Here is a 26,813-nt window from a genome sequence, read left to right as displayed (position 1 = left end):
TTGGTGTATGTTTGACTGATCGTGGCATAATAAGAGTGATAATTATGATGAGAGTAGGGGACGCATGCATGAGCCGGATGGCTGGAGAGGGCCGGATTAAAGCGAGCCCGCTCTATGTGCTGGTTTCAGTTGCCATGGCAACTTTCATTACCTGGCACTTGGGAAAGGGGGAGTGAGAGAAAGAGAGAAAGAGGGATGATGGAGCGGGACAGGAGAAAAAAGGAAAGGAGAGCAGCAGGAAGAGAAGAAATATCTTAGGGAAAAGGTGACAGAGAAAGCAAAACAAGTGGTGAAAAGAGGTTCAAAAAAACATAAGGCCCTCTTAGAATCAAAGTAGAAACGTGTAGTTAAAGAATGAAGGAAAGAAATTAAGTGAAGAGGAAGGAGAGTGACTGCTACTTCCCTCTTTTACACCACACCTGCTGTTGTGTGTGTAAAAAAAAAAAAAAACAGGCAATAGAAGCATACTTAATTTGTGCCAGGTATATAATCTGTAACACAACGAAACAAAGCAATACTGAAGTAAAGAAAAGATGTTTGTGAAAGTGTTATTTTTAAATATTAAATTAAATAACCAAAATAAAATAAAATTTCATATTAAAATAACCAAGTTTATTATTTAGAGGTGAGCTATTAGTATGTATATGTAAAAAGAAACACATTCCCCCAGAAAAGTCTACTGTAGCTCTGTGGGACTTCATAAAGATTAGCCTGGCAAGGGCAGCTGAACCAATGGTGTGATTTTTGGGCGGGACTACTTGACCAGTGAAAGAGAACAGGGGTGTTCTGGAAACCAGTTTGAAAACAGTACTTTTGCAATTATATTTTGTTGATGCTAGTGGCACAACAATTTCACATTTCACATTTAAAATAAGTGAAATAATAATAAGAGAAAAAGGTTAGAAAGCAAGAAGGAACAGGTAACTTTGGGCCTGTGTGGGACTGGGGCAATAAGAAGGATGTCTCAGCGAGCAGAGTTCCAGCAGGTGTCACATGACCTGCTGCCCTTAACACCTGCCTGAGTGCACTGCCTGTTGCCATAGCGACAGGGTCAGCTTTATAGAAAGCAGGGTTGAAGGTGGTGATGGTGGGAGGTAGGGTTGGTTGTGTGTGTGTCTGTGGTGAAGAAAGCAGTTATTTTTTTTAAATGCTGCAGGAAAGTGTTCAAAAAACACCACATTTCTCTCACACACAAATCTAAACAGTGGAGATATTCTGAAAGAAACCCCTTGAGCTGTGGAGGACTTAATATTAGATTCAGATCAATGGACGTCTGAATAATACACTGCACAAAAAGACTCTCTTAGCCTTATACATAGCCACCACAACCTCGGGGCGGTACTCATAAAGCCCTGTAGCACAGGCGCTGTTTAAGTGACTGAGATCAGCATAAATGTGGAGAATGCAACTCACAAATCCAAATAATGTATGAGCTGAAAACATTTATGCCCATAAAGATGCCAGTCTGTGGACTGGTGCAGGCAGAGTTCAGCTGGTTGCTGTGTCATTACTGCTGTCAGAGGCCTTTGAGCCTGTCAGATTCATTCTTACTCCTTAAGTCTCATTCTGCCAAAGCAGACTACAGCTTACTGGTCTAAAACACCGGCAGAATTGCTTTGCAGCTGGAATGGTGTAATACGGATTTTTGTGGGGCAAATTTATAGTTTAGGATTGTAGGTTTTTACACTTATTGTCATTTTACATCAGGGCTAATATTGCGAGCTGCTTCACAAGAGACAAATAATCATAAACTAAAAAGCACTTACCTCATTAAATATTCATGAGCTTTGTACAGTCGCAGAAACTTCACATGCTGTTTAGTGGCTTTGTTTGAGAGAAAAATGAAAATGTCGAACAAATGCAACGGGAGGAAAGATGAGAATATGTTATTTGAACAATCAGTGTTTCTGAACTCATGAATATGCAAATAGGAACATTAACCCAGGGTCTATAAATGTACAGTGTGAAATCTAGAAACCTGAATTGAAACCCAGTAATACCCATTTGCGGTGGTTGTGAAAAGCCTAATAAAGTATGAGTGATAGGTCATGTTCATACTGCAAGCCTTAGGGGCCATTCACACAGAATGCGTTTTTCCATTCCTCTGCACTTCTTTTCCATTGTGTGTCTATGTAAACACATTAGACTGATGTTTCACTATTGCACTTAACATCATGGTGCTTAAGTCTTAAACTTTTATAAAATGCATCTTGAATATATTTCCCCATACCACTGCCTGCTGCTTCACTCTTCAAAAGGCCACTTTTGCCTACATTTAAAGGCCCCGTTTACACTAATGCGTTTAAAAATGCGTAACTTATGCTAGATTTATACCTATCATTTACATTACTCTGGTGTTTTCAACCCTTGAAAATGGAGATTTAAGAAAACACTGCAGACCCCGTTTTAGTTTGAAAACTCTGGGGTTATGTTTCAGTGTAAACAAAGCAAAACAGAGACTTTTGAAAACGATGGCATGGCTGCCCACATTCGCTCTGCGTATCCTTGATGATCGTACTATCATAAACAGTAACATCATGCTCATTGCTGTTCCCATTGATATGTATGAGTATATTCCCCATTCATCCACTCCAAGCAGGTAGAAAATAATCTATCTATACGTATCTATGGTTGTACCTGCATGTTTAGTGTAGACAGACACAGTTTCTGAAATGCAGCGGAAATGCCCATGTAGATTAATTCTAAAACAAAAACGCACTAGTGTAAACAGGGCCTAAATGGAACCGTATTTTTGAAATGTTGACCTTTCTTCTCTTTTTCATAATCACATTTTCTCTCTGTCTCTCTGCAGTGTTCAGATGGAGGGGCGGCCCAGGACAGCTCTTTGAAGCGGGTTGCTGTGGTGGAGGATTTTTTTGATATCATCTATGCCATGCATGTCGAGATGGGGGCAGATCCCGGACGAGCACCCAAACATGCCGGCCAGAAAAAGACCTATAAGGCGGTGAGCAATTATTCAGTGCATAAAAAAGAGTTGAGACAAACTTAAGTGAAACGCTTTACACTTGGTATAAAAGTACATGCAGCATAGGCTTCGTGTGCAGCAATGTGCAAAACTGCCCTCTATTTATTCTTACGACCACACAAGCAACTCAAATATAGAACATCTGAATAACTATAATGAGTGAAGGCTGTTGCTGGGGAAACAGCAGCCTTTTTGAAACACCTGTTGAGCCATTATAGACTATACAGTAATGTCTAAACTTGAGATAAAATAACAGATTTCGTGGATTTACTCTTTGGATTTTTTTAATGCAGTAATGCACTAATGTATGCTAGCTATGCTGGCCAGTTTTTTCTGACTCGCACCCACCCACCTATGTGAAAAACAAACTAATGCAATCTAAAATCTTTTTAAACCTGAACTTGTCTGACTCAGCAATGTAAGTCAACAGCACTACCTCTCAAACTGTCAAACTTGACAAGACCCAAGTGACAAGTATTGAATAATGGGACTTAGATAAAAAGGCCTGGCCCACCAAGCCCAGAGAAAAACTGTATTGCTGAGATTCTGGCCTTTTGTGAATCAGGACTTTTTTTGTTGCCAAAATCACAGTTTTTATCAGGAAAAATTAATATTGAGGTATTGAATCCTCTTCATACTGAAATCTTTGATAGCAGACTTGGGAAATCTGTGCACAGTCTCTGGCTTTGAGATATTTTCTGAAACTTTATCTTTTTTTTTTCAGGAGAGGCAGAAGATCCTTAATTTACTGTACAGGAAAAGCTATTTATTTAATATTGTAGAGATCTAATGTTTTTTCTTGGCTATGCTAGGACTAAAAATGATCATAGCCAGATGATTTCACAATGGATTTAATTTTGGACTGATATCCAGTTGTGTTTTAAGCTGCCCAAACTGCAGGTATGAGTCAACCTGTGCATCACCTTGGCAGACCTTTTGTCTCCAGTGTACCTCTTTATTTTCCGTCATATACTTTCTTTCTCTGACTGTCTGAGAAGTCTGAGAGGTCTCGAATGCTTAAGTGTCAGACAGAGCTTTTGTAAGATATTTAGTGGAGAAAAAGCACTGACCATTTTTGGTTTACTTCAAAACAACTCCGTCCAATTTCATTTCTACTAGTGCCCATAATAACGAGTGCTTTCTCAACCACTATTCTTAGCTGTAAAGAGAATTGTGTGTGTGTGTGTGTGTGTGTGTGTGTGTGTGTGAGACTCACCTCCTCTTTATCTGAGACACTGGTGAATGAAGTAGGATGAACAAACATAAATGAGTTAACGACTGAATCTGGGGGGACCACCAAATACACTCTCACTGAACTGTCATGCAGCGCTGTGAGAGGGATTTCATATCACATGCCTTCATTCTTGTGCAGTGTAATTTCTCTGTGAGGTTTCACTGGAGTGTTTTGTGTAGCGTGAAATTATAAACAGGCTATTATATTTCTTAGCACATACATTCAGCATGTGTTATTGAGTTATTATGGTGTTTATTATTTGATAATGGGGGAAGGAGGAAGTTGATATGAGGTACAACCTTATGCAGAATTTTGAATCTGATACAATTAAATCAGAACACACAGACTAGACTTAACATATATTCTTCAAAAGTAGGTATGGGTGTAAGTGTGATTATGCTCCCCTGTGCTGTGATTCCTTGGTGTCTGAAAGCAGGTGTCGGGTTCCAGCCTCCACTAAGCTCTGTGCTAATCACCTAATTAAAGCAATTAACTGTCTGATAGCCATGTTTTTGTCATTTGGCACACATCTAACCTCTCCAAAACTGCTGGACTGTCAGACAAGTAAAGATCAGTGCACTCTAAGTTCTAATCCGATTGGCTGTGACCTTCAGAAATCAGCTGTGATTGGCTTGATTTGCTCTGGTTGAACTGGCTTTCATTGGCTGTATCCAGCTGCGACTGACTCTGATTGGTGCTGTACAAAATCTTTTTACAGTTTTACATCCGTGGCCCTGTCCCAAATGCCTTATATGCAAGATTGTCCAAAATTATTACAGATTAATATTTTTTATAAATTATTTTGATTAAATAAAATATGATACAACCTAAATCAATTATACAAATTATGTTTTATATGTATTACAATAATTATTTTAGGGGTATTCTACTACTACTATTGATAATAATAAAGAGCAATTCTTTAAATGAAATTAAATATAAATTAATTAATTTATATTAATTATTTTGATTATATATTCCCATATAATCGAAATTAATAACAAATGTTATTAACTATTAATTAATAATATTTAATAAATGTATTGTAATATTTTAAAAGGAAAATTACTGGAATTACTGAAAAATTAAATAGTTTGATTCTATATTGTAATATAATCTAAAACCATAGTACAGATTATTGTTGTTGTTATTAAAATCAACAACAACAGTAATAATAATAATAATATTTAATTTTATGTAGGTAAACCTTTATGCACTTTCAGATATCCATATAAATCAGCTTCAGATAATTATTGTGACTACAGAAAAGACCAAAAATAAATAATGATAATAAAAAAATCAAGATCACCCTTCCTGTTCTGACCCGCCACTGTTTCATACTGCATCTGTCTGCATGCTGTCCTCTAGTGGTGCCGTCACAGGACTGCCATGATGTTGTGTTGAGATTGAGACCACTACCTCAAATGTTATGCATTACAAATTCAATAATACACTATGCATTATTACTTTTTTGTCTTTTTATGATAAAATTAAATGCATTTCTGTGGCTTTGAAGTATTCCTTTTTGTGTATTAACAGTGTTTTCATACTGGACCTCTGCTTGGGGGGAGGGGGGTATTCACTGGTTTGGACACACACAAAAAAGTACTTCCATTACTAAAGATGCAAAAGATGTTTGTGTAATGTATGTGTGTTTTGGGTGTGTGCGGGGGTGGCAGGGGCTGCACAATGTCCTTGGGGCAATGTTCACCTCCTCTCCTCAGCCAGTGCCCCGGAGAGCCCTGCTGTCAGGTCTCATAGCACAAGCAGCCCACAGAGACCAGCCCTGCCAGCCTGGGAGGAGGGGGCAGTCTGGGAGCATGGCATTCTGGGAGGTGCGGTTTTCCCTATGTGGCCTTTTCCCTCTAAGGGGGGGAGGGTGGTGGTCCTGCCATTCCTACTGCTCCATCACCCTCTCTGTGTGAAGGTCGCACACAGAAAGCCTGCAGGAGAAGAAAGCAAGAGCAAAAGAGAAATAAGACAGGGAAAGAAACAGACCAGAAAAGAAAGGGAAGGGAAAAGAAAATGGAGGCGTTGTAAAAAGAGACATGAATTTGTGTATTTTGTATAGCATTTATGTTGTCCCTAGTAGGGAAATGAAAACGAGTGTGCTGCCTTGCTCCCTACACTCCGTAAAAGCTGCTGTCTTCTAAGTGTACAGCCTTCATGTTGCAGGCACACTTATTATGTATTTAAATGTATCCTCAGTAGGCAGCTCAGGACACAATAAATTATTTTGGCATTATGCTCCCTCGTTTCAGCTTTTCAGTTTGTTTAATCTCCCCCAAAATATTTGCTGACTCCTTTCCACTCTCTCTTTTTGTTGTCAGATTGCAGAGACCTACGCATTTCTTCCACGTGAGGCGGTGACCCGTTTCTTGATGAGCTGTGGAGAATGCCAGAAAAGGATGCACATCAACCCCAGCACAGCAGAGTTCAAAGGTCAGACACCATCCTTGCAATTTCATGTTTAAATTTGCTATTTTTAATGGTTTTGAACTGTGCACACGAATGTACCGCTTAGTAAATTGCTTGTTTTTGTTCATTTTATCATTAATTAAAGTTTTGGGAGTGCATTGCCCTTTAGCGGTAATTAGGAAGACAAGATTTCCAAAATCTTCATTAAAGTCAGACTCTTTTTGATGAGCCACAGAGGCAAGACTATAATTCTGCACTTCTACTGTCCCCTTATAATTAATGCATGGATAATCCGACCCACACGCTTCCTACAGTAAACATCAGATTAACAAAAAAAGAATGAAAAATAATGCTAAAGGAAAAACACAGGCAATCCTTCAAGACATGACATAGCAGACGCTCATGTGATGACCTTCAAATATGCCTTCTGTCTGGATATTTGTGTCATTATTTAATTCAGAGACAGTAGTGCTGTTACAAGTGAAACTGCTTTATTATTGTCAGTGTTTTATGACTTATTAAATCAACAGCGCAGCAATAAGCATCTTTACTTGAACATGAATCAGAAGGGATTTGTAGAGATTGGGTGATTTTCTTACAGCTGAGATATTGTGCTCTTTATGGTGTAAGTCAGCTATCTGCACAGACATGACATCGGTCTGCCATTAGTCACAGGCTGATGTGACTAATTCACACTGCCACAGATGAGCTTGATTTCTATGAACAAATATATCTGAAATGAGCGGGGGACAAATCATTCACAAATGTGTCCGCTAATTCACATTCACTAAAAAGTTTTCGTATTTGCAAACAGCAATTCACATACTTATAATGTAATTCATGTTTACAAAATATGATTTGCAAATGTAAAACTGAGCATTTGGAGAGAAAGAATGTTAAACAAACTTTGAATAGGGAATTAGATGATCATCTCCTGCCTTCAGGGGTTTTGAAGGGTTGCGTCATCCCTGCTTTCCAAAGCAGTTTATAGAATAAAAATTTGCTATTGAGCTGTTCACGCTATATAGCGGCTGGAAACCCAGTAGAGTCAGAAGATGTGTGTCCAAACAAAAGCCTGTCTGCATTTATTGTGTTTGATTTTAACAAAGACCCGAGGGGGTTTCAGCGGGGTCTTTTGGAGCTTTGTCTCAAGAGCGCCTTCTAGAGGAACAAACTGAGTCATGCACACTACTGAAAATAGGATTGAGTGAAACTATACTGACTTTCGAATTAAACAATTACTTGTGGGACAAAGGACTTGAAAGGAGTCTTATGAATTAGACACAAATATTCATAAGTAATATGATTTTTTTTTACCATTCAATTTAAGAGTTTTTATGTATATATAAATGAATACTTGAATACTTAAATTGATCAGAAGTGACAATGAATATGTGTAGAATATTCTTTTAAACAAAATGTATCTCGGTTTCCACAAAAATATGAAGAACCATGAATATGAAGAAATATGAAGAAATGTTACATTAGCAATATATCAGCATGTTAGAATGATTTCTGTAGAATCATGTGACATTTCAGACTTGAGAGAGGGCTGCTGTAAATGCAGCGTTGTATCACTGGAAAAAAAATAATTTAAAACAGAAAACAGGTATTACAAATTGTCATAATATTTACAAATATTTCTGTTTTTATACGCATTTTTTATCAAATAAAAGAAGCCTTGGTGAGCATAAGAGACAGCTTTCAAAAGCATAAAAAATCTTACGGTCCTCATTCTTTTGAAGAGTAGTGTAATCAGTCAATCAATCAATGTGAACTTTCATTTGTTGTTTTTCCCCCACAGAAAATGACCGGCCCACCTCTCTGGTCCCAGACCTCATCGATTACAACATGCCTCTCACTGCCACCTATCTAAAACAGATGAAACTACAGTGCATGAACACCAATGAGCAGGTAGGTTCAAGCCAAGCAAGTGATTGACAGGTACAAAAGCACGGAGATGCTTTGTTTTACAATCCTTAAAGAATTGTCAGTTTGGTTTTGTAATCACAAACATTGAAGTTAAAATAATTTTGTTTTGAAGTACTGTTTCCATTCTGTGAGTTTGCTGACAGCTCCTAAACCTGACTTTTAGAGACAATATATGATGCTTAATATGCCTCAGTATCTGGGCAAAGAATTTAATGTAAAAGTCACCCAGCTCAAAGGAACTGCGACAAGGCCTCATGGTGCAATGTGTGGTTGTCACGGTAAACTCTTATAGAAATGGTTGCCTCAGCAACAGTATATGTGATGCCTGGAATAGCAATTGCTGGATGTGTCTGTGGGTCACTGTGCTATATAAATGGGGTGATGGTAAATACACAACTCCCATCCTTGTGAAAGACAGTCCCTTATAGCACTCAAATACACTGAGGTACATGGATGTAATTGTAAGCTGAAAATAAAAAGCATGTATGTAGAGTATCTTTAGAATAGCTAAAGATATACCAAATGAATGAATATCAAATGAATTTACAGCTCCCTGTCAAGATTTTTCTCTTCCAGGATCACTTTAACTTTAATGTTTGCATCTCATAACACAACATAGTATAAATTATAGTGCAGTTAAAAAAGCTTGCTAAGATTGCATGCAAAGCGTGAAATGTACAGAGATGAATCTGTAGGGCATTTATTTTAGAAGTATGTACCTGTGACATGCTACTGTACATTAACCTTGTCCAGCTTCACCGAATCTGACCTCAGGTTAGAGACATCAGCCGTGCTGGAGAAACAGTTTTATTATTATTTATTATTATTATTTTAAAATTTAGGAATATTTTAATTTAATATAACATGTTCGAATAGAACAGACATTCCTATACAAGTAGGAATATACAGTATATACTAGTAGGTATCCTACAGGCCTGTGGGTAGGGGGCGCCATTGTACCAATCTCTATGAAATAAAAATAATCTGTACAATTTGTTGCTTGGAGTTGGATGATTTTCCACTGCAGAAAAAGACAAAATACATTTCTGGGAGGTTCACTGAACAACATATTTTATCTAGAATTGTTATATTTGTTGAAAACTATCAGTCCCCCATATATAAAAAAAAGACAATATTTGATGTAAATAAGTAAAATAAGTATACATAAAAATAAGATGTAAAAACTGACGGCACTGTTTTTTCTCTTCATGTCGTATGGCAATCAATCAGATAGCACAGATTGAAGATAGTTTAGAGTGTGTTATTCTATTTTATTGCTTCTTTATTTTTATGTAATTCACCAAACTATAGGATGTGTTCTGGGATCAACATTCCTATCAACCAATCAGATTTCAGGGCTAAAGTTAGGATTAGGGCTGCAGTATGGGCTCAAACAACATTCTTATAAACAAATAATTTCTCTCAGATTATTAGGTTAAAGTCTTACCTTCTGACAGCACACCAACAGGCCGTCTGTTGTTCAGTGACTGGCTGATGCATATTGCACTTTCTCCATCTGGCATGCTCAGTTTTATTTGGCTGGATTTACACAATTTCTGGAGTGGGGGCACAGGATTTTATTTTATTTTATTTATTTTTTGTTAGTCCTTCATTAGACAAAGGTGCTGTGCTGATACAATGAATCCTGTTGAGGATGCAGTAATCACTGGATTTGTCGAAGTATGCCAGGTTAATTACATAAAAGTTGTGACCCTGGCCCACAAAACCAAACTTAAGTCGCTGAGGTATATTTTTGGCAATAGCCAAAAAAAAAATCACTGAATGGGTCAAAATTATCGATTTTCCTTTAATGCCAAAAATCATTAGGATATTAAGTAAAAATTATGTTCCATGAAGATATTTAGTAAATTTCCTACTGTTACTATATCAAAGCATAATTTTTGTTTAGTAATATGCATTGCTAAGAATTCATTTGGACAGCTTCAAAGCAATTTTTTTAAGAATTTCAAATTTTTTTTTTTGCACCTTCAGATTTCAGATTTTAAAATAGTTGTATCTCGGCCAAATATCCTATCCTAATAAACCATACATCAATGAAAGTTTATTTATGTATAAAACTCTGAATCTACCTTAAGACTTAAGGTTTTTTGGTCCAGGGTCACATTTGCAAAATAGATATCCACTTAGAGGACAACTGTATGTTATTGTATTATTTATTTTCTGAGCTACACTACCATTCCATTCCATGCCATACCATTTGTGGTTGGTAAGATTTATTTATGTTTTTGAAAGAAGATATGATCCCCAACGCTGCATTTATCAGATTTTTTAATTTTTTAATTTTGTAAAATGTTATTACAATTTAAAATAACTGTTTTCTATTTTGATACTATGTTTAAAATGTTATTTATTCCTATGATGCAAAGTTGAATTTTCACCAGCCCTAACATTCTTCACTATTAACCTTCGGAAATAATTCTGTTGTGCTGCCATGACAATTGTTCTTCAAGATTCTTTGTTGAATAGAAATTTCAAAAGAACAGCATTTATTTGAGATAAAAACAATTGTAACAATGTAAAAATATTTCTATTAGGCCTGCTTTTGATCAATTGAATGCGTCCTTGCTAAATATAAGTATTAATTGATCATTTAAAAAAGGAAATACTGATCCCAAAAGATTGAATGGTAGTTTATGCCTTTCTCTTTTGTGTCTTTATACCTGCGTCTGCATTGATCTTTTCTTGTCCCTGTCTTTTTCCCCCTCTCTTTCTCATTGCTCGTGTTACTGATGCTCCACTTGGTACCTAATGGAGTCAGCAGCGCACACATCAGCCCTCTAAACAAACCTCAGAGGAATCAAATTTCTCACAAGACTAATCTATGAATCACATGTATCCATGTTTACAGTATCTGCATGTGTGTATGTTTGCACATGCTAGTGTTTTGATTCACAGCTGCACAGGAGAGCATTAAATCACATTTACGAATGAACACCTGACATGCTCGATGAATCTGTTGTGTTAAATCAGTTCATTTGTGACCATTAGCTCCTCCGTGGGGTCCCAGGATGTTTTGTGTCAGACCTCTTTCCTGTTAGCAGTGCATTGCTGAAAACGGGAAGTGACAGTTTGGAGATGAAATATTCTCTCTCACACACGTCTCCATCTGCACACCTGCATTTCTCACCTTCTCTAGAGCACCACTGATGATTACATTCTTCCAGCCTGCTCTACTCTTCAGGATACCATGGAAACAATAAACACGGAATCAGGGACACATCCTGTAGTGTGGAGTCCGGATTTGTTTGTTTGTGTGTGTGTGTGGGGAGAGAAAGATTCTCGGTAATGGGATGCTAAATAAATTGAGCTGGTTGGGAATTACTTTTAATTGTCAGGGCAAGCTGAAGTATGTTAATAAATACAGCTGAGAATGGAGTAATTTAATGCCCAGGTGCTTGAGGGTCTTTTGGATAAACAAGGAAATGTTCTAGTTTAGGGTGTATTAGTGCAGAGGGGGATGGTTGGATAATGAAAAGAGGGGTTTGTTTGTGCTAAAAATGAGGAAGTGGCACACATGGGTGGGGGTGGATGCTAGTCTTTAACACAGCGGCTAGAAGATTAGCATTTGTATTTTGTAAGGTTTTGATCTGAGCAGATGGGTGGCACAGGGTGTATTATGGGTTTTTCTGGACTGGTTGGGGAGGGGAGGTGATGAAGAAAATGTTGATGCTAACTTTACCAGAAGCACTAAAACCTGCTGCAAATCATGGTGAACTTTCTCTCAGCTTCATTGTCATGACAACAGCGGAGGTAGAGAGGTGTGTTCACGCCTATAGCGTAGGTGAAGGCAAGGGTCACGACGTAATTTGCTATGCCTTCAGTCTGCTAAACATGGAAAGCGCTTATTCTGACATACACACTGTGTCAGCATGAATAGATGATGGAAAGTATATTTAAAATAAATTCATGCCGAAAAAATATTTGGTCTTTGATGATAATTAGTTTGGATTAGAACACACTGATGAGAAATATTTGCACAAGCAATGCAGAAGCAATATTATTAGAAGAAAAAAACAACATCCAGGAAGGAGTTAAGCTGTAAGAGCTGAATACTGGTAAAACTGACAATTTTTCCTTAGCTTTCAGAATTTGAACTTGAAGCAAGTAGCTTGATATAGTCAGAATACGTTGTGCTGTAACAGCATGTCATAATGAAATTAGTTTCTAAAAAACAGTCAGTACTTCAATATACTCTTACTATGCAGTTTTTGCATGCTATTTTATAATAATAAATACTACAACCTGTTATGGTTTGACATTATTTGTGTTTTCTGTATATTATTGTTAAAATAAATACTTTTGACATTTTATTTCATTTGCTTTTTAGTAGTTATATATATTGATTTAAATACTTTAGTTTTAGTCATTTAGTGCTTGAACTACAAATTTCAGTTCAGTTACTTTTTATTTTACACTTTTCATTTTATTTTTAAGCTTTCTTTGAATCACCAAAAATGTTTTAATAGTTGGTAGTTTTAGTTGACACCGGCAAATGAACACTGCTGTGAAAGCATAAATACACTATGTGGATTTTTACACAGTTCTGAACTCTAAAGACAAAAATGTGCATGCAGTGAACTGTTTGTACTACAAGTTGTTCTGTAATTCCCAACCATTGTGTGATTCCTGATGAAACAATACATATCTTAAGCTCTCCTCATGGTGTGTGTGCATCTTTTGGGTTTTGGTTCCAACAGGGTTAAAAATAGCTCCCTTCATAGTCACTAATTATTTAAGAGTCTCCTCCTTCTGTCCATTTCCACCCCCATCCCAGAATGTGGAGTTTCCTCAAGAAAGGACACACTGGGATGATAATGGACTGATGTAAAACAGAAAACTGTTTGTTAAGTGAGGTGTTGCTTAATTTACATCTTATATATAGCAGCATGGATGAACCAAACAGGAAGTGCAGGAAAGAGAATGTTTATTTTGACTCAAGTTTGAGGACTCTGGCTGTCTAGATGCTGTGGAGGAGATGTGGGAGAATCTAGTGATGTCTAGGTGATAGTGGGGTGGGTAAGCTTCATTTTGTGCACAGAATATCCTGAGCTCTCTGACTCCCCCCCCCCCTCTCACACACACATACAGGATGAGAGTTCGGTAAGCAGTGAGGATTTGGACATGGCTGAGCCCGCGTGGGTCTCTACTGAGCGTGCTCCAGCCGCAGAGCCCAGCAGCCCCACCGCCCCGTACACAGAGAGGATGCCTACACCGCCACAGCCCAGCATTAAAGAGGAAGAAGGTATGATATCTCTCTCTCTCTTTCTCATTCACACTGTGTTTACGTAGCTGTACATTTCATTGAAATAACAGCCACCTTTTACGGATGTTTGTCAGCATTTATCAGTGAAGACTTTGTGCTTGTGAGAGTCTGATAAGTGTCTTGTAAAGCTGATGTTGAAGAGGTGCCTGAAGGCCCATTATAGCCCTTTTCCCGGCACTCCAGCCTCTCTCGCTCTCTTCCATTATGCTCTGGACAGATGCCGGTTAAATGGATGTCTGGGGTATGCGGAGCCATGCCAACACAGCCTTATTTTTTCATTTTGGTCTGTATGTGAAAATCTTCAGTGTGAAGTTCTATAAGGTATGCCGTCCACAATTGTCTGGGCTTCTGTGATAGATAGATAGATAGATAGATAGATAGATAGATAGATAGATAGATAGATAGATAGATAGATAGATAGATAGATAGATAGATAGATAGATAGATAGAAAGACAGATAGACACAGATAGATAGACAACAGTATACTCAGTATATATATATATATATATATATATATATATATATATATATATGTGTGTGTGTGTGTGTGTGTGTGTGTGTGTATATATACAAACAATTAGAAAGTGCAAACATTATAGGCAAAAGTACATATTACATGACAAAGTTAAGGACATACTGTATTCTATATGTAATCTGACTCAAATCTACATATCTTCTGTATCACCTGTGTTATTGTTATTACTATGTAAGCAAAATTTTACAAATTCTAATCGATATCTATAGATAATATAAAAATTGTCATAAATAATATAATAATCTCTAAAGCAGAATTTATGGCATAATATTTGGCCAAGGCTCCCATATTTGCAGATGAGGGTAAACAACTGCAAGGCTTCAGGGTTGTTGACCCTGCCCCCATTTTGAATTGAACACACTTCCTTCTTTTCACCAGCACTCGCTCCCTCTGTCTTGTCTATAATTCAGCTGAGTGCAGGGGGCTGTGACGGTGTATGAATGGGGCAGGAAAGAAGAATATGAGGGCAGGGGGAGGGGGACGTGGAAATGTTTTTTTTAAAATGGCTGCTGGGACAGTTAAGGGTCTTATTGGGTGGTAGAAAGGGAGGAAGCAGCCTGGGTTACTTCTTTGTGGGCTAATCCCATGTAATCTTGCTCTAAGGGGGCTGCAGGGAATGGTATGGCCACACACACTGACGCGTGTCCACTTACTTCATCATAAAGAGAGAGAAAGTGACTATAGGGCTGTGCACATGCTCAGTGCACCTTACCCTTGACGGACAGCTTTAGAGGCTCCTCTGGGAATTATCCTATAGAGGGACATTTATCCTATATAGTATTTTAGGAATGGTGGTCAGATCTGTGATCTTTTAAGCTTGCCTGGGTTAACTTGTTTGACTTATCGCTGTCTCAGAACCAAAGTAGGAATACTGTTTATGATTGCACTTATAAAATTGTTAAAGGTGCCATAGAATGCATTGATAAAATATTTATTTGATGTCCCCAGAGTGTACATGCAAAGTTTTATCTCAAAATACCCCACAGATAATTTTTCATAGCTTCTTGAAATTGCCACATTTAGGGTATGAGCAAAAAAGCTCTTGTTTATGTGTGTGTCCCCTTTAAATGAAAATGAGCTTGTGCTCCTGCCTCCCTTACAGTTTTGCCAGGTTCATGGTTTTCCAGCGGATTTGGGCTACTTTAACACTGTTGCCACTGGTTGCTTTTCATGTCCACTGGAGGGTTTTGTTGCCAAAACCAGGCTACCCTGTTCCCTCCTCAGAAGAGTACAGAGCTTCAAGAGCTTATGCTTGCAGGCAGACCAGTGTTACGGTGACATGTTACTGACCTCAAATTGCTTCCAAACGCAATTTTCAACTACCACATTCCTATTCACGATCATTCTGGTAGTATGTGAAGGCAGCATTAGTGAAAAAAAGCAGAGACAATGATAGCTTTAGCAACATTAGCCTTACAGAGAGCCAAGAAGCTCTTTTGGAAAATAAAATATGATGTGTGATGCTATGTCTGGACATTTAAGCATAAAGCATTGGTATCGATCCCTCTTTCAGAAGCAATCCTTGCACAACTCCAGTGCTTAACTGACCCACGTTTATGAGGCAGTCGAATCCGGTGTAAAATGTTAGCACAAAGTATAGGATTTTTCAGGTTTTTTTCCACAACATTTTCTTCGAATATAATTTAAAATGACTGAATCAACCTGACATGAAGTTAACAGTAAAGGTCTTTTAAGATTAAATCAGTTAGCAAAAGTCATGAAGGTTTTTTTCTTTTTTCTTTTCGAAAGAAATTACTGCTTAATCAGCAAGGATGGATCAAATTGATCAAAAGACACAGTCGATACATAAAAAATGCTGTTATGAACTTTCTATGCATCAAACTATCCTGAAAAAATATATCATGGTTTCCACAAAAATAGTAGCACAAGCATTTTAGTTGTATATTTAGTTGAAGTAAATGTAGTCTTAGAGAGCATGAGAGACTTCTTTGAGAAACATTAAAAAATCCCAAAGGTTTTTGTGTGTGTGTGTGTGTGTGTGTGTACACTTTTACCAGGTATACATATTTAAAATTTGTAAGTCTCTCTTCCTGAAATAGGGACTAAAAATACTGCCAATTTATCCATTACTACACAGATTTTTGTCCAGTCAGATAATTACTAGTTTATCCAAGTCCTTTTTTTTTCTTCTATTGTTGAGGGATACTGGAATACATTGATATATATACACAGTGATTATATATCCAGTAATATGTCCCTTCCAAACTTATTGTTTCAATAGGAAATATCAAGAGGTGAAAAAAACAACCTTGACAACACTGTTTAGGTGGAGCAAACACATCCAGACTGTCTGGGACTGGTTTAGATATAGCTTTTACTCTTGTTGTTATCAGACACACTTTTGTGGGCTACCAGTACTGCCCCTTGATTACTCAAATCTGCTTTGTAATTTCAATGTCTGCAGTGTCTAGTGTGGCTGTTATGGGATGTGTTTATGATCCGCTGCCTGTGTTTTGCAAAATAATAAGGCTTTTACCCCATCCTGTACTTTATATAAATGTGACCATGCACTAATGGATCCCTCCCTTGACTCACAGCAGACTAGTGTGCTGTTTAGAGCCATGCAGGGCAAGAGAATGATGATTTAACCCACACCCCATCATCAGAGAGGAGCCGTCCTTTTTGTTGTTTATGTCATTAGTTCCTGATGTACTGTATTGTTCATTTAGACCAATCTCTTTGTCCACGTAGTGGGCCTCAATGTCTAATTGGATAGCTAATAAATAGCCTAAAATATGACTGATTAAAAATGATTACATTATTGAAAGTAATTTTAAAGGACATATATAAAGGACATATATCTTGCTTTAAACATCTTCAATATATATATTGAAGCAATTTATTTATTTACCTTTTTGTAATGGTTAAAGAAAAATTATGTTGTTATTATTAAAACCTTATTATTGTTTCTAAAGTAAATTAACCTTTTTTTTTTAGGAATGTTTATTCTACTGTTCAAAAGTTTAGAGTGAATACGATTTTTTATAAATTAATACTTATATTCAGGATGCAAAGTGACAGTAAAGGCTTTATAATGTTATAATCTTCTGTTCATCAAAAAATCCTGACAAGAAAGGTACCAGTTTTCTCAAAGATATGCAGAACAAGAGTTATTTTAAATTGTAATAGTATTTCTGGTTTACCTTATTTTTGATAAATAAATGCAGCCTTGGTGAGCATAAACGACTTGTTTCATAAACATAAAAAATCGTATCAATCCCAAACCACTGAACAGCAGTGTACATATTTTTACTGGAAACAAGACAATAAAATCGCATAACATCTCAGTTTTTTGTGTACAGTAAATAATCCATAGGGGTTTAGCATGTCACATCTGTTGTCACACACAACTACAGAGCACTGACCACCACAACAGTCAGGCACAAGAACAGTTTTTTTCCTGCTGGCTGTATTCAGCCTGAACAATTAAACTTTCATAATTATACATCACAATGGACATATTTATACACAGAATCCAAAAATATGTACACTAGTAAACTGCACACTTTGCAAATATCTGCAGATTCTGCACACTTATAACACATCTGTACATTTATCTAAACATCATATATTAGTGTTATATTCCATCCCTAATGTGTTATTTCTATGTGTGTCTGCACTATCATGTACATGTATGTCTGCAGTATGTCTGCACTGGAAGCCCCTGTCGTCAAGTCAGATTCCTTGATAATAAAGCTCTTCTGATTCTGATTCTAATCCTAAAAGAGTGGACAAAAAGGGTTCTTTCTTTTTCATCTTTCGCCTCTTGACCTGTAAGCTCTGTTTTTCCGAATGCTTCCTCCTGTCCAGTCAGAAGACTCTGGCAGAACCCCACACCCATCTCATCCCAGCCGTCTCTCTCTTCACCTCTGCTGCCTTCCACTGCTTTGACAGTTGACCCCAATGTCCACACAAACACCTTCACACAGCACACTCTCCTTCCTCCATGAGACACACACTGACGCACATACAGCTAGACCCCACATCCACATGTGTGACTTTATGAACACGCATTCAAACATTTCTTTCTGTGTCTGTCTCTCAGATGATTCCTCTTCAGAGAATGGCAGCACAGCGAACGGTCTGCCTGCACTGACTCCACCTGGCGGTGCTGCCATGGCGACAGGAGGAGTTCCTGCATCTGAGGGGGTGGTTCCATACGGAGAGGTGAACGGTAATGGTGCCGCAGCGCCACTGGACTTCAGCAACACTTCATCGTCCTCTTCATCGCAGGAGGGACAGCAGCCTGTCAACCTGAGCGACAGACTCACACTCGGATCCTACACATCTGACCCCAACAGAAAATTCCCCGTCAAAACTGAGTACGGTAACAAGGTATGAGACAACATTTTTCCGTATTATTATTAAGAATTGTAATGTTCAAATGTAAAATAATAGTATGTATAATGGTGTTCAGATTCTGACATACTGTTTGTTGTACAGTCCCCTCAGTACAGCTCAGGAAGCTATGACTCTGTCAAGACGGAACTGAGCACGTGCGGGGAGGACATGACCCCCGGCCGCTCACAGGTCATAGATGATGATGACGACGATCACGATGACCATGATGACAGTGACAAGATAAATGACGCCGAGGGCCTGGACCCTGAACGACTTAAAGCTTTTAATGTGAGACTGATTCCCTTAACTATTTTATCGCTCATATTTCTTATAGTGGACATTAGATTTGGTATTTTCTAGCTATTAAGCTTCAGTTACCTACATAGCTTATTTTTGGAGGTACAGTGGAGTCCAAAAGTCTGAAAAACACATTTGACAGACAGGGATTCAAAAACAGTGTAATCTTTTTAAAATGTATAGCAAAGAAATGCAATTTACGAAAAATGAATAAGAACAATTTATTTATTTGGAGCTGTTCTTAAATCATGGTGGTCTGGATTGGGACCAAAGCTAAATCTATTCAAAACATTTATGTTAATTGAAATACAGCAGAAATAAAATAGAAATATTTGGCGAAAACTCAAACTAAAAAGTTTTAAATGTTGCCTTGGTAACTAGGTTTGGGTTCTAAAATTAGTTACTGGAAATAAGTAAAAATCCAAAATAAGACTGAAAAACTAGTTTAAACCTAATGTAAAAAATTTAGCACTTAAATTATATTATTCTAATTAATATGATCGTCAGGTTTTACACAGACTGGTGGAGTTCATGCAGCTTGAGAAAACAAGTATGAAGACATACAGAAATTCTTATATTGACTTTTTAATTTCCACCTTTCTCTCAAATTGTTATGCTGGTAATATAAATTACATTGAGGGAAAAAAATCATTTGAATAAAAATAGAAACAACTCGGTGCCCTGCTGAACCCTAATGATTATTTTCCTCTCAAAGTTGAAGTAAAAGTTTCTCCAGTTACATTTCTCTTCCCTCTTCATGCTTACACCTTAATGACAAACATCAGATTAAATTAAATACAATTATTTTCCTGTTATATGCTCTATTCTTTTCTATTTCATTTGCTGGACTGCTCTTATATTTCTTTGTTTTCAGATGTTTGTGCGGTTGTTTGTGGATGAGAACTTAGACCGGATGGTTCCAATCTCAAAGCAGCCCAAAGAGAAAATCCAGGCCATCATCGAGTCCTGCAGCCGCCAGTTCCCAGAGTTCCAAGAACGTGCTCGCAAGCGTATCCGAACCTACCTCAAATCCTGTCGCCGCATGAAGAAGGGTGGCTTTGAGGTAGGGGAATTAGGAATCATGGGAATTTGCTGACAAACAAACACGCACATCTGCCATAATTAACTGTGCTATGACAATACCACAGACAATCTAAAATGTATCAAATCAAATTCAAGCTTGATTATTTTTCTGCTACATATAGCAAACTACTGACCTCTAGTGGCTGATACGGTCACAGCCAGTCAATTTTTAACCCTGGTACTTGAGGATCACAGCACTGAACATTATTATTTACCAACTCTGATTCAACTTATTAGCTCCATGACCTTATTTTGGACTTATTTTCTGCATCTCATTTGAATTAAATGTTGTAAAACAGGCATTTCGGGAAACGATTGTACTAGTAGAGACAAAGAATTACTGAAATCAAATGTTTTTTTGTTTTTTTTTTACTTGAATGTATATGAGTAGTTGCAACAAGAAGGATGTATGTCTTTACTGTTATTTTCCCTTTTAAATGATCTTTCGTTAACTTTTTAATAAAATATCCATTTGAATGAGTTCAGTTCCAGAGAAAGGCTAAAATAATACAGATTTTTACTACAGTTTAAATTATAATATGACTTAAAAACAACATCCTACAAGATTAGAACATTGTAAGAAATTCATAAGGTGGTGACCTTTGCTTTCTGCCCTCTCCGATGGCGTCAGACACGGCCCACACCCCCTCACCTCACCTCCGCCATGGCTGAGAACATCCTTGCAGCAGCATGTGAGAGCGAAACACGGAATGCTGCGAAGAGGATGCGCCTTGACATCTATCAGGCCCATGTGAGTGCATGTGGGCACTGATCTCTAGATATTAAATCAAATTGAATGCATTCCAAGAAAATGTTGATTGGTTTTTAGATTACTTGGTGAGATATCTGTGTCTTTCTTTGCCTTATCGCTTCTCTTTGTCCTTCCATTTTGTCCATACAGGATGAGTCATTTGCAGCAGACAAGCCTAACTCCAGAGATCCGGCTGCTCTGGCTAACTCAGGCTTCACACTGGCCGCCTCGGCCTACTCCCAGGACCAACTCTACACCAATGGTGGACTTAATTACAGTTTCCGTGGATACGGGACCATTGGCAACAACCTCCAAAACAATGGCACAACACAAACCAATGGTGGGTGAAACGCATATTGTAATAACCCTATTCCAGTATTTTCTATAGATCTACTGGATAACTATTTTATATATATGTCCCTTTGTTTTTTTTTTAGGTCCCACTGATCTCAGTATGAAATCTTTGGCATCCAACAGCACGTCCTCCTCCAGTTCAAACAGTCATGGTCAGGGTGGAGGGGGCGGAGGGGCATCTGCCCAGCTCAGCCCGCCCGAGGTCACGGCTGTTCGGCAACTGATTGCGGGTTACCGTGAGTCTGCGGCCTTCCTGCTCCGCTCTGCTGACGAGCTCGAGAACCTCATACTGCAGCAGAACTGAGAACTGCACACAGGCTGGTGCTGCCCGTCTCTCTTTAACACACACAAAAATGCACACTATGACAGGAAAGTTACATGTAGCTATGTGCACTTAAACACATATACACCTAAAGCCCATAGGCGGAGTTTGACACCACTTAGGGGGAGCAAAATGGGGGGATCAGAAGAAGCGGTGTCTGAAACGCACATACAGGGTAAAATATTAAGAACATGGTTCACTGGCCATGAACCTGTAATTTGCTAATTTTTTAAAAACATAACACAACATTTTATTTAAATGTAAATTACTTATTATTATTATTATATTATTGATTTCAGTAAAAAGCAAAGCACAGGTCATTGTTTCCAATATTTATATGAAACGCTACCTCTCATAAAAACTTTAAAGTAATTACGGGGTTGTTAGATAAAAACCTTGAGGTGTAACCATGAATAACTGGTAACTTTATCTGGAACGCCAACATAAAACATGGATTTAATTTTAACCTTTTATTGCACTGTAGTAAAATGTTAAAATAAAAACCATGTATTATGTTACCATTCTAAATAAAATGACCAGCCAAACTGAACTTGTATTTGGCACTTGGTAAGTATTATTTTTTGGCTGAAACTATATAAGGTGCTTTACACAGACTTGTTAATGCACATAAAAGAATAAACTGCAGTCACTAGAATCAGTGTTTAAGGCACTTGAAGTATCTTGTTGATTCTTGTGCACAGCAAACAAAATTTATTGACACAGAACAGAAAAAGGCGAATTTTGCCCACAACAATATAATTAATAAAAATATCATATATTTATTAATATAATTTAGTAAATGATTTAATTTATTAATGTATTTATGAAGATAAGTTTATTTCTAAGCTTTACAAAATCAAAGATAAAACAGTTTCAGACACTCAAATCCCCCCGATATCCCCCAAACTGCCCATGCTCTTTCTATAAACCTACCTATCACACATTGCTCATGACAGCTTTATGTCCATGATAGTGTCTTTATCAAATTTCCTTACCTTTGAGTCCAGCGAGGTTTAATCCTTTTCGGAGGGCTGAGATGTCTTGTTAAACGTGGTTTTATGATGAGATGATCAGAACACAAAGCAAGAGGTGTCTGTACTCACAGCAGCATTGCAAGTGTCTTGCACAGAGCACAATCACACAGTGAGAGCTATCAGTCCACCACAGAGAGTTCAGACTTTTCAGACACACACACACACGCACACAAAAAAAACAAAAAATAGCTGTAAATTTAGGAGTGATGCCCAAAACCTACACAGAATGATGTCATCTCCTGCCTAAAGTTTACGCTATGGCACAAAATACATAGATTAGGTTCCTATATGTCAATGGCATCTTGTTTTATAGAATTTGAAAAGTTCCTCAGATGTATTAGTTGTTCTTTTACCATAGACATATCCACGCAGCATTTGCTCCAGATTTAGCCATTTTAGATATAGAACAGATCTAAGAGAAAAGGGTTTTTGTAAGATCTCTCTTCTTCTGTTCAATGCTAATGAGGTTTGGGGAGAAGGTGCAATGTAGATGATAATCGTTATAGTGTGTTTTCATTCAGAAACACATTAACAGATGTCTTTTGTACATATATATATATATATATATATATATATATATATATATATATATATATATATATATATATATATATATATATATTCCTCATTCAAATTTAAGAAATTTCATCCTAGCTTACACATGCACACTTAAAAGACTGCGAAAATAAATGGTGATTAGTGGTTGCAAAAAAAAAAGAAGATGCTGAAATTCTATTGGTTGGGAATGTTGGACATTATGCAAATGAAGCTGTGCTGAGTTGAACACTTTGAACTTAAATGCTCGATTGCCTTGGCAAACCTCCATGCACTGTAGGAAAATTACTCACAGGAACACGAGCGACATTGACCTCCCAGACAAGAGGGCCGTAGATTGACTTGTTAAAAAAAACGGAAAAAAAGAACAAGGACTGCAGTCCCCATCCTGCACTGCATCGAAAACACATTCTGTTAAGTTGTGAATGCTGCTCTTTTTTTTCTAACCTCATGACTGAGACACTTTCATCTTCACAGGGACCAATCAAAACAGAGGGACTTAACATCTTATTGGCACAAATTGCTGTATATATATATAGTGAGTTTGAGAGAAAGGACCTAATATTAGCAGAAGGGAAACAACGGTGACATCCTTTGCTTTCAGTCAGCAACACCCAAGAGCTTAAAGAGGCATTGATTGGTGGACTAAGGTAGCATCATCCGCAGGAACCGAGTGTAGAACATTGACGATGCATTGCCCCTCAAACACCAGCCTCATTCTTCCTCCTGCCTGCATTTTCTCATGTTCACAAATGCCATTGTTAAAAACTGTATTAAAAAAAAAGCAAAAGACAATCCTGAACAATTGTGACTTGATCCCTCGGAAAACGGCATAGCGTTGTTGTGTTGGGTCTCACTCTGATTCTCTAGCCTTTAGTGGAGTGGTGACAATACAGGGCCTTCAAGTCTTGTAGCCATAGCTTGAACCGTGTCCTCACTCTGCAACATGATTATGCGGAACAGAGCATTTTCCTCTGTTTAGCTGCAAACATTCTTTTTTTTATTATCTGGATATATTTATTTCTGTCTTGCCATTCCAGTTGTGCTTTATTTGTTGTTTTGTGTAACTTTTTTATTTAGTAAATTAAATATATTTTTTGTTGACTTTTTCTTTAAATACTCTGGTTGTAGAACACTGAAGGGAATCAATGTTGTGAGTCTCAATATTCCAAATGTAAAACATGCATCTCAGATTGGTCTCCAAATGACTGAATACGACATCCAAATGACACAACTTCTAAAGAGAAAAAAGTTCTTCAACAGCTTAGTTACAGTTGATACATGGCTCAAAGCCTGCTTATTACCTCTTACTTGTTACTCATTGAAATAGATTCATTGATAAACAAATGAAATTATATGTGCAGGATCATTAGTTAAGTTATATTCAGATGTTACACTTTATAAATGATTAAATTGGTTAACATAGTAGCACTTTACAATCCGCGAAGGAAAAATGTTTATGGGATGGAGCCTTAAAACCAACTAAATTATCCTAAATTATGAAATGCAGCTGATCATTCTCAAGCCATAATGTTCTGTCTTTATTTGCTTTATATTGTAATTATTTGTTCCCTTACACCATGCAGGAGAATGTGAACCCGTCAAACATTGGGCTTTGAGTTGAGGAAAGAAAAATGTGTCTGGGCTTATTCTAATTATTTGGTGATTGCAAGAAAGCGAGCATTTGAATTTACTCACACCATAAATGTGTTGGTGTACTGAGAGTTCGAAAGTTGTACCAGGTCATTGATCTTTGTTTGCTCTGATTTTTTGCTCTTTGTTTTGTACATTTTGTTTCTAAATGACATTAGAAGTGTAAGCTGTCTGGACATCTGAGGTTGGTGAACACATGACACATGAAAAGAAAAAGGAAAAGGAAAGAAATTCTACAACTTTTTTTTTTAACCGTGCAGCTAAACTCTGCAATCAAATGTGGTAACAACCATTGCCTGTGATATATTTTAATTTTGTGGTGCTTTGTAATATTATTATGATTATGGTATTTGATTTGTTTTTAATCCTGTACTTATTAGAAACTGTAGGCTGAAGCTCAGTTTCTCTTTGTATACCAATGTGAAGCTTTGTATGATTTCTTTCTGGTTTTTTGACTCAGTGGAAGTGTGTGATGTTTACATGTACAGAATTTAAGATATTTTTTGTTGTTGCTTTAATTTCTGTTGTTGTTGGTTTTGTTTGTCCTAGTAAAGCCCTGCCTATCGTCCTGTCGTGATCCCACAATGTGCTTTTTACTTTAAATCAAATATGAATGGAGGAGAACATGGACGTGCTTAACTTAAACCACAGTAAAGGCCTTTGCACACTTTTGTGCATCAATCTCTGCGTATTTATTTTCTCAAGTTGCTTTAATCCATGCAAATGGTTTTTAAAGACGATTAAGAACATTGTGTAAATTGCTTTTGTTTTTTCCTTTGTCAAACAACTTCAGTTTCACATCCAGTTCAAAACGTTGTCTGTGTAAGGGCCTTTAGACGTGTGGTTGTCACTACTGATGGTAGATGCCGAGGACGAGAGAGAGGAGGGACTTATCATCAGCTCAAAGGGCACCACTAATTTTCTTCTCCACAAATGTGGGAGTAAAATGCCCCCTTACAGTAGTCCCCTAGTTATTTATGCTTGTTCTAGAGAAAAATCTGAAGACAAAACTCTTGATGTCATGTCATTTTTTTATATTATTGGGAATATAGACTGGGGCATTGTGTTTCGGTTGGGCAGATTCACCCAACTCATAAACCAGCTGATCTGTGCTCTTTGACCTCAGTCAGAAGCCTCCTAGTGAGTCAGAAAGCCATTCCCCTTGCACTGTTCTTATGTACGGGACACATGCAAACCTCAGGAACCCTTTGGATCTGTGTTACTTTTTTTAACCAGGTCTCTACGTCTTGGCTGACGAGTCCTCCCTCTCTCCAATATCAACCCGATTATATTGGATTTGCTATGTATGTGTTTTGTTTTTTTATATATATATTTATTGTGATTTCAAAGTGAATCCAGTACATGTGGCTGAATATTTGAGTTCTTTAGAAAAGTGTTGATAAACATAATTATATATATAAATATATGTGAACTGCCTAAAAGATGGAGAATATGGCAGGTGAAATTCAATTCTGTTTGTTTAATGTAAAAACAAAGAAAAGAAGAAAAATGAAAAAGCACAGGTGGGTGAATTTCCTGCCTTTTACATATCACTTTGCCGAGAGACTCATTCTAAGACATTTTAAAGTTTTCAGTGTGGTGTCATCGCTGTGGTCAGAGAAAGCACCTGCAACCCGAGTTGCTCTTTCCTCCAGAGCTGTCTGAATAAAATCTGTGAACTGAAGTCACATTGCAGTCTGCCTTTCTTTCAGTAGCCATGATCTCTGTTTTCTTGTCCTATGTCACCAGAATGAAGAGCAGGTGTTTTTGTAGCTTTGTTGTTTTCCCAGAGCAGTATGCAATGTAAAAATTGAAGCACTGTTAAGAGTTCCTCAGCCCACAACACACAGTGCTACCATTTGGAGAAACTCTAGACTGCTTTAATTGGAGCCTAAAACGTTTTCCTTATGAAAGCATTACTGGAAGAACTGCGGACACTCTATTAGAGTTCTAGCAGAAACTTTTAACGGTTTTGAAAACTGCCATTTTTTAAAAGAGCCTAGAAATTCTGA

General features: G+C 37.4%; 1 protein-coding gene across 1 annotated transcript in view; it reads left to right on the top strand.

Annotated features, from left to right (window-relative positions):
- Nucleotides 1-26,485, top strand: part of nol4la (nucleolar protein 4-like a) — a 42,319-nt gene extending 15,834 nt beyond the window's left edge. Inside the window, exons 2-11 of the mRNA XM_052563737.1 lie at nt 2,813-2,965; nt 6,551-6,662; nt 8,443-8,552; nt 13,680-13,833; nt 18,457-18,746; nt 18,855-19,040; nt 19,924-20,112; nt 20,764-20,883; nt 21,034-21,223; nt 21,321-26,485. Of these exons, the coding sequence (XP_052419697.1) occupies nt 2,813-2,965; nt 6,551-6,662; nt 8,443-8,552; nt 13,680-13,833; nt 18,457-18,746; nt 18,855-19,040; nt 19,924-20,112; nt 20,764-20,883; nt 21,034-21,223; nt 21,321-21,541 (1,725 nt within the window). The 3' untranslated portion in view covers nt 21,542-26,485. The remainder of the gene's footprint in view (nt 1-2,812; nt 2,966-6,550; nt 6,663-8,442; nt 8,553-13,679; nt 13,834-18,456; nt 18,747-18,854; nt 19,041-19,923; nt 20,113-20,763; nt 20,884-21,033; nt 21,224-21,320) is intronic.
- Nucleotides 26,486-26,813: the final 328 nt, after the last annotated feature.

This window comes from Carassius gibelio, chromosome B8, assembly GCF_023724105.1.
Source record: "Carassius gibelio isolate Cgi1373 ecotype wild population from Czech Republic chromosome B8, carGib1.2-hapl.c, whole genome shotgun sequence".
NCBI classification, from domain to species: domain Eukaryota; kingdom Metazoa; phylum Chordata; class Actinopteri; order Cypriniformes; family Cyprinidae; genus Carassius; species Carassius gibelio.
The sequence above is the reverse complement of the archived record's forward strand: the minus strand, read 5'-3'. Positions and strand labels throughout refer to the sequence as shown.